This window comes from Lontra canadensis, unplaced genomic scaffold, assembly GCF_010015895.1.
Source record: "Lontra canadensis isolate GAN:19392208 unplaced genomic scaffold, GSC_riverotter_1.0 scaffold25, whole genome shotgun sequence".
Classification (NCBI taxonomy): Eukaryota; Metazoa; Chordata; class Mammalia; order Carnivora; family Mustelidae; genus Lontra; species Lontra canadensis.
This window is the reverse complement of record NW_022631019.1, coordinates 16,852,603-16,861,316: the sequence shown is the minus strand read 5'-3', so window position 1 is coordinate 16,861,316 and position 8,714 is coordinate 16,852,603. Positions and strand designations below refer to the sequence as shown.

The following is an 8,714-nucleotide window of genomic DNA, read 5'->3' as shown; positions in this document are numbered from 1 at the left end:
GTTACGCGCACGTGTTAGGTTCTTTCCTCGCAACTTCACAGTTTAGTGGGCATCAGACTTCTCACTTCGCAGAGAAGGAAACTAAGGTTCCAAGAAGGAATGTACCCGCCTCCAGATCACACAGCTACCCAAGGGCACCGAGCCACACAGACCCATGGGCGGCCGAACCAAGGGGCGGGTGGGCGGCTCCGGGGGAGCGCAGAGCGGAGGCCAAGAGCTGGGCGTGAGGCGCAAGGGAGTGGTGCAGTTGGGAGCTGAGAGCGGGGCCCAGACCAGGTGGGCTTGGTGGAGAGATGGGGGCCGGAGTCGGGATGAGGCCGAAGGGGCGAAGTCACGAGGGCTAGGAACGAATCCGTAAGAGAAGACACAGGGCGCAGGCAGGAGGGACGCGGAGGTGGGGCGCCCGCGCAGCGGGAGGGTAGCAAACTTGGGAGGCCCAGGAGAGGGACGAAAGGGGGGGTGGCCGTGGAGGGGCCGAGAGGGAGAAGTGGCAGAGAAGCTCGCAGGCAGGCGGGGGCGGCGCAGTCGGGACGGAGCTCTCTGGGGCTGGGCGGGCTGGGAACCCTGCAGGGGAGCCCGGCGAGGGGAGCCCGTCGAGGGGGCGGGGGCGGGGCAGGGAGTCCGGGGCAGAGCTCTCAGGGCCTGGGAGGCCTGGGGGCGGAGCGGAGGAGCCCGGTGAGGTCTCGAGCTCCGGAGCCCCGAGTCCCGGTGGCGGGACAGTGAGTCAGGGGCGGAGCTCTGAGGGGATGGGCGGCCTGGGGGCGGGGCCGAGGAGCCCGGTGAGGGGCGGAGCTCCCGGGTTCGGAGGCTTGGTGGACCGGCGGAGGAGCCCGATAGGGGGCCAGGGGCGGGGCAGTCAGTCAGGGGCGGAGCTCTCAGGCTGGGAGGCCTGGGGTTGGGGCTGGGGAGCTTGGCGAGGGGTCTGGGCCGGGCTGTCCAGGCTAAGGGGGGGTGGGCGGGGGAAGGCTGGAAGGCCGGGGGCGGGGGCGGGGCCTAAAGGCGGGAGGGGTGGGGAAGCTCTAGGCTCCCGGGACGCGAGGGAACGCGGCTGGGCCGGGCGAGGGCAGTCGAGGGCGGGGCGGCGCGGAGGGGGCGGGGCGTGCGGAGGTCCGGACGGCGCTCGCGGTGGGCTGTGAAGCCAGCCTAGTTCCGTGCAGCGAGCGCCCCCCGCGCCCCGCTCCGGCAGTCCCGGCGCCCCCGCCCCGCGCCCGCCATGCCCGAGCAGCTCAGCGTCGCCGAGTTCCTGGCCGTCACCGCGGAGGACCTCAGCTCCCCGGCCGGGGCCGCTGCCTTTGCCGCCAAGATGCCCCGGTGCCGGGGGGCGGCACTGGCGCGGGAGGAGGTGAGGGGGCCGAGGCGGGAGGGGTCGGGGGTCCCGGCAGGGTCTCGCTTTGACCTTCACGGGCGTGACCGTGATGGCGCTTACCGCGCCCCAGAAACCTGACCCCTCTCTAGATCTGTGAGAACCGAGTGCATCTCAAACATCAGCGACCTCACTGTCGAGTCCGGAGGGGGGCCCGAGGGACTTTTTGTGCGGCGGGGGGGTGGGGGGGGCTTGAGGTCATCTCGATGACAGGCTTCACAGGTCGGGGTCATAACCCCAGTGCTCGTGTTGACCTGCCCCTTCGCATGCATGTTTGTTCAAAGCCTCACTGCGTCTGTTTGGGTTTTCGTCTTCGGAGCCCCACGAGTTTGCTCCCCAAGTCACTCCCCTCCTGGAAAACAGGCCTTCCCGCCTCAGTCTGAACTTAACTTCTCCGCAGCTTCAGGGAGGCCCCCTCCCCCTGGCTGCGGGTTCTGAGATTTGGCCGGCGCTTGTGGAATGAATGCGAATGAGAAGGCGCCAGGAGCCGGGGTTCACCTTGGCCAGGCTGTTGGCAAGTTTGTAGTCTCCCCTCCCCTCCCCTTTTCTCTTTGTCTTTTCCAGCAACGCGTCCCAGGCCTTTTCTTTCGCCCTTGCAGGCTGCCCCACCCCATTCCCGTCTGCACTGGAGTTCATTCCTAGCCCCCACCCCAACGGACCTGCTGCACGCTTGGGTGGGGGTGGGTAGGGGGGCTCCTCTGCCCGGACTGTTCTAGGGCAGACACCCTGCGGCTTTGGGTCAAGGGAGGATAATGGGGTTGTGCACCTCCCTTTCAGAGGATGTCCCGAATTGGGTGGCATTTTTTACTTTAGCAGGAGCTCTCATCTCCAGCCTTCAGAGTCTTGAGCGCCACTGTGGCAAATAAAAAGCTCAATAGTTGAGAATACCCTGGGCCAGTGTCTTGAGGAGTATCTCCTTCTTCCCCTCTCCCTGGCAGGCTGAACCCCCATCCCAGAGTCTGTGGATCTCTCTGTAGGGGTGTTTGAGGAGTGTGGGAAGACCATTGACTTTGCGAGAGGCAGAACTGTGTTCAAATTCTGGCCCTGCAGTTTGCCAGCTGTGTGAGTTTGGGTGTATGACCTGAACTGTTTGAGCCTCACATTTGGGATCTATAAAATGGGATAATAATGTTTACCTCACAGGGCTATGGTATTATATGAGTCAGTGTGAATAAAGCATGCATCTTTATAAATGGAATGATTATCAGGTTAATTGATGGACCTTTTTAGACGGTGACGGGGTCTCTTTTGTCCTCATTTCTCTCACAGAGCCTAGCCTAGTGCGTTGCACATAGTAGGGTTACAGGCTTTCATTAAAATAAGAAGCAGCCGGGGAACCTGGATGGCTTAGTGGGTTAAAGCCTCTGCCTTCAGCACAGGTCATGATCTCAGGGTCCTGGGATCGAGCCCCGCATGGGGCTCTCTGCTCAGCGGGGAGCCTGCTTCCTCCTCTCTCCCTCTGTGCCTACCTCTGGCTACTTGTGATCTCTGTCTGTCAAATAAATAAATAAAATCTTAAAAAAAAAAAAGCAGCCAATGACCTTTTGGCTTCTTTCCTCAGGCAGAACCAGTAACTTGAAGTCCCTGTACTATGAATGTGGATTCTGTGTTTCTGGGAGGTTCACAGGGCAACTGTGGTCCTGATGGGAGAGTGCTGCCAGAGGTTCGTCTTCATGGCTTCACATTCCTTGACCTGGAAGAGTTCAGTGCCACTGGCATCGTTAGGTCTTTCACAGTTCACCCTCCTCTCTGGGTTGTTCATTAAAATGTTAAATCAGATCAGGAGCCGGAGAAGGGACTGTACTATGAACCTTTCTCCAGGAACAGAAATGCCCATTTATCCTGTGCATCTGGCCTTGCCTGGGTTGGTGTGTGTTAGTACTTGTGTGTGCTGGGGAATGAGCGCGGGTGGGAAGGAGTATGGGGGGCGCGCCCCTTGGAACGGGTCTGGAGGCTGTCGTAGACTCTGGTTAGGGCTCAGCTTTGCCCCAGTTCAGGCCAGACAAAAAATCCAGCCTCGTTTGCCTTTAGGACTTTGGTTCGGTCCGTGTGACGGTTTGTTTTCACAGCAGAAAGCCTGTGGCACCCAAACATAGCTTCCCTCTTCAGTGTTTGAGTGTCCGAAAAGTTAGCATCTGACCTTTGGATTGGACTTTCCTGAGGTTTCCTGTTTGATTTTGCATTCATGTTTATATTTACATGCAGTTTGATGCTGGCATCCGCCCACTCCCCTTCCCCCCAGCTCTACCCCCCTCCCCCCCCCCGCCCCCGCTCCACCGTACTCCCATTCTGGGCATGTCTAACCCACCGCCTGGCTTTAGGCTATTTGGCTGAATTAAAATGCAACAGGTTCTTAAAGCACGCCTTCCAGTCCCCTATGGCTTCCTCGGAGTAACTAGAGACACTGTCCTGGGACTTGCAGGACTCTTTAGGTCCTCTAGGAAGGACCTTTGGCAGGCCACTGAACTAGAATGTCAGCATTGAGCCGCCATTTAAGATAGAGGTCACCTAGGAATTCTCATATAAGTTGGGAAACTGATGTCCAGAAAGAACAAGAGACTTGTCTGAGCTCCTTCCTCTGGGTAATAGAAGAATTGGCATTGCCACCCAAATATTCTAATCCCTGGTCCTATTCTGTTTCCTTCCAAAGTCCAAATGCCTGTTCTCCCTATGTAACTTCTCTGAACCTCAGTTATTCTACCCTTAAAATGGGTCTAATAATCCTTCCTTGCTTTCCTCTCTAGGTTGTTAAAGTTTTGTTTGTTTTTAAGATTTTTATTTATGTATTTGACAGAGAGAGAGACAGTGAGAGAGAGAACACGGGGTGAGGGCGGGGAGGGAGAAGCAGGCATCCCGCTGAACAGGGCGCCCGATGCGGGGCTTGATCCCAGGACCCTGGATCATGACCTGAGCTGAAGGCAGATGCTTAACGACTGAGCCACCCAGGCATCCTAAAGTTTTTTGTTTTTAATTGTGAAACACTGTACAAATGTGAAGGAATATTAAGACTAATAAATCATTCTGTCAACCACCTCTTTCCTGTTCTGGGCCCCTTTACTGTCATCATCTTACTGGTAATCACAAGAACACAGGTGAAAATGGACCCAAGAAGGTTAAGGCAGTCACCTAGTGTCACATAGTGGCTATGTCTGACTCTAAGTACATTCTTTATCCAGTTCTCCATGCCATCTCTGGGCCAGGCACCAAGGACGTAGAGATGCTGCTCTGGTTTGATGGCTGGTTGGGAGATGTGCCTGCCTTAGGGAGACGAGTAGGAATCCCAGGAGTCTGTCCTGAGTGCCTAGAGAGAAGTACAGAAGGGTGCCATAAGAGGTCAATGGGGTCGGGGGGAGAGAACAGTGAGGATTGGTGCAGTCATGGAAAGCTTCCTGGAAGAGGTGACTTCCAGATGGGTCTTGAGAAATGGAGGAACTCCATCATTCAGTGGAGAGGGTAAGTGAGTGAATTTGGAGATGCGGGAAGAGAGCATATACAAGGACCAAGTAAACTATTTTGACTGGTGCTAAGAATTCATGCTGTATTGTGCATCTCAAACTACTACTGAGCGTGTATCTCCTGCTAGGTGTTAGATAAAGCAGTCTTCCACAAAGAGGAGATCTTTGAAGGCTTGCGTCTCATATATTTATTTGAAGGTCAATGAATTTTTAATTGCACAAAGGACATGATAATTTTTTATTAAGTTTTAAATTTTAATTCCTAGATAGTTAACATATAGTGGTATAAGGACATAATCATTTATAATTAAAACATATAAAAACATAACAGAAAAGGCAGAATTCACCTCTGATCATGCTTCACAATCCTTATACTCTCCCTGGAGGTATTTGCTGTGGAAATGTGTGTGTTTCCCAACATATGACCTTAAAGAAAATACATTATCGCAAGGGGGTGGTAATTAGGAGGAATGTTTACCTCGATTAGTATCATGTTCTATATCACATAGTTGACGTTTTATTGGAGTCAGATTTGTCTTGTCCTTTGTGACTTTACTTTTTTTTTTAATCTTGTTTTAGAAAGAACTTTGTTGCTAATACTCTTGTGACTTCTATATTCTGCTCTATTGTGTCTTTATTTGTTTTACAAAAAATAATAAAAATTATGTAATCTTCGAGGTTGTTTGCAAGAAACATAAGCCCTCTCAAGCTGCTGATGTTGAAGGGAAACTTGTTTTAGGGAATTAGAGGTGCCTCAGGGGACTGAAGCGTGGTTAAGTAATAGTAGACCGCATCAGGGCCTCACTTGAGGCTGGGAAGTCATCAGGAACAAAGGGAACTGCTTCATCATTCTGGCTGCCCCACCTCTGCTTCTTTCTGCACATCTGCTCACTTGTCATCACACAGGCCCCAGAAGGTATCACATAGTCGTCTGGGGGAGAAGGCGGCTTCAGCCCCCATATCCCCGTGACCTCACGTGTCTGAAGGTAACCACGCTGGTCTTGTGTCCCACTTCCTGGTTCCTGGTGGAGAGGTTGATGGCCTGGCTCGGCTTCTGGATTGGTTCTAGAAAATGGGGTTTCCACCCCTGGTTTCACATGGCTACGGAGACCTGTGCTGTGGGAGGGAACACTTCCCAGAGGAGAGGGGCAGAGCTTGGAAAGTCCCCACCCCTCCTATGCACAATCGAGGATCCAGGGAGAGGCACAGTTCTCATCCTGTTTTCTGCCTACTTGGCTATCCAGGTGTTAGATGGACCCCAGTTTCAAAAACTCAGGTTTAGTGGAATTAAAAAGATGGAGAGTTAGGGGCGTCTGGGTGGCTCAGTTGGTTGGGCCACCAGCTCTCGATCTCAGGTTGGATCTTGATCTCAGTGTTGTGAGTTGGGATCTGTGTTGGGCGTGGAGCCTATTTTAAAAAAAAGATGGAGAACTAGAGGGTGTAGCATGACTTGGAAGGCCATGACTGCCAATTTGTCACTTGGGCTTTTTGCTGGACACGGGGGACCAGTGAACCCAGTCATGTTGTCCAAGGAATGGATGAGGCCAGTTCTGCTAAGGGACACAGCAGCAGCATAGGGCCTTTGGGACTGCTCGGTGCCAGGGCCTGTGTTATGCACTGGGTGGACACATTGCTTATTAAAAGAAATAGAGGGCTTGCTCCATTGCGCTTTCAAATCTTCTGGGGAAGACGGCTAGTAAACAGATTAACAAAGTAGGTAATTGCATGTTGTGATGAATGGCATGAAGGCTCATCCTCCTGGTCAAGGCCTTCCTTGGAGCTTGGTCCTGGGCCCTCGTTTCTTTGCGTGCTAGCCCCTCCCCAGGCAATCTCATCCACACCCTCAGCTTCAGTCCTCTCTCATCTTTAAGCGACTCACTCACGCATTGGTATATCCAGCCCAGACCCTCATGTTCAACTGCTTGCCTGGCCATTTCACTTAGACATCTCAACGTGTCCAAAACCACACTTGTGACTTCCTACACAGGCTGGCCTTTCTAGGATCCCCTTCTCCAGGAGTGGTACCTCCCTCTGTACTGTCACACCAGCCAGAAACCTTGTACCTCCGCATGCATCCTGCATCATCAAGGGTCACCAGTTCTGTTAACATCTCCGCAGCCTACCCACTTCTCTACATCCCAACCCTGGTCCAGACCACCATCACCTCTCCCCTGGTGCTCCTAACTTGTTTCTCTGCTTTTATTCTAGCCCAGTTCTCCCTAATAGCACTGCATATCTCTCCTTTGTGGCACACATCAGGGATATATTTTGTATTTATTTATATAATGATGTTATTAAAATCTGATTTCTCACTAGATTTTGAGTTCCATGAGAATAGAATCTAGTCTCACCACTGTACCCCTGGTATTTACCATAACACCATAGTGGGTGCTCAGAAAATATTGGTTGGATCACAGATAAATAAAAGAAGAAAACTAAAAAGGAGCATACTAGAGAATAGTGGTGTGAGGGTGTTCCAGATTGGGAGAACAGCTTAAGCAAAGGCCCTGAGGCAGTAAAGAACCTAAAGCATCTGTGACACGGAAAGGAGGCCAGAGGGACAGCAGCATAGTGATGAGGTGTTGGAAGACCAAGACCAGATGAGTTTGGGAAAGCAGGCAGGGGCTAGATCACATTCAAGCTTGTAGGCCCTGGTAGTAGGTTTGGATTTTATCTATTTTGTAAGCAAACAGCATGATCCAGTTTCCGTTCTAGAAAGATCATATCAGCTGCCTTGTGGAGATGAGATCAGAGGGAGCAGGAGAAAACCCAAGGACGCTGTTACAGCCGTTCATGGAAGAGAATGATGGAAGTGTGGCTAGGGCCGTGATTGGTGGAGAGACGTGGACAGATTCTAGAAGTATTTTGTAAGTAGTAACTAACATCAAGACTTGTTGATGGAATGCATGTAGGGGAGTGGTCAAGAAAGGCTCCCAGATTCCAAAGGAAGAATGCCATTTACCCTTTTCTAGGAAGGAGAAATCTGGGGGAGAAACAGGTTTGCGGGAAAGTCAGGAATCCTGTTTATACGACCTTATAGGTCTTTGAGATACCCAAGTGGAGAGGTCAACAAGGCGTTTGGGTATATGAGTTTATTTCGGATATATGAGTCTGGAGATGAAAGGAGTGAGGGAGAGTTGTCAGAGTTGAGATAGCGGGTTTTGAACTTGTATCTGTGTAAGAATCACCTGCTGGCCTTCACAGAGAGTCTAACTCAGTAGCTGTGTCTTTCTTAGGCCTCTTATTGCAAGCGATAGAAATCAACCTGAGCTGCTTCCACACAAAAAAGCAGTTCACGGAAAGGGAATATTCAGTAGGTCACACAGTTTCTGGGAAGCTGGAGAGCTGGGGTGAGGTAGCAGCCAGGATCTCAGCCAAAATCACTCCACTGAGCCAGTTTGGCGAGGACACTGCACTAAATGCCACGGCTCGTTGCTGTCACTGTCCTTGGAGACAGGGCTCCTTCGTGGCTCTTGCTGTCGGCAGGAGAACAGATCTTCCCTCTCTGCTCCCGACTCGGAGTCTGCAGCGAGTGCCTGCTCCGGCGAGCCCAGCTCACACCTGGACCCTAGCTGCAAGGGAGTCCAGAACAGCAAGAATTTGGACTTCGCAGCTTTTGCCAGAGGCAAGCTCTGCCAGGACTTGCACTGCAAGTAGTTTCGTAGATGAAAGAAGGAGACTCACAAGCTGACCGGCGAAAAGTGGCAAGTGTCCCTGGCCAGTTTGCTGGCGGCCAGGAGGGTGTCTGAGAATCTGCATTTTGATCAGCGTCCCAGGAGATGCTCTTGCAGGTGGTCCACGGACCACGTGGGCTTACATCGCATTAGCTGGTGTTTAAAGCTGAGGGAATGGATGAGATCCCCCCCAAGAGGAAGGAAGAGGGCCCTGGGTGCAAG

The 8,714-nt window shown here is 52.7% G+C and overlaps 1 protein-coding gene across 1 annotated transcript in view; it reads left to right on the top strand.

Moving 5' to 3' along the window:
- Positions 1–1,078: 1,078 nt before the first annotated feature.
- Positions 1,079–8,714, top strand: part of ASAP3 (ArfGAP with SH3 domain, ankyrin repeat and PH domain 3) — a 46,941-nt gene continuing 39,305 nt past the window's right edge. The window contains exon 1 of the mRNA XM_032863720.1: positions 1,079–1,342. Coding sequence (XP_032719611.1) covers positions 1,214–1,342 — 129 coding nt within the window. The 5' untranslated portion in view covers positions 1,079–1,213. The remainder of the gene's footprint in view (positions 1,343–8,714) is intronic.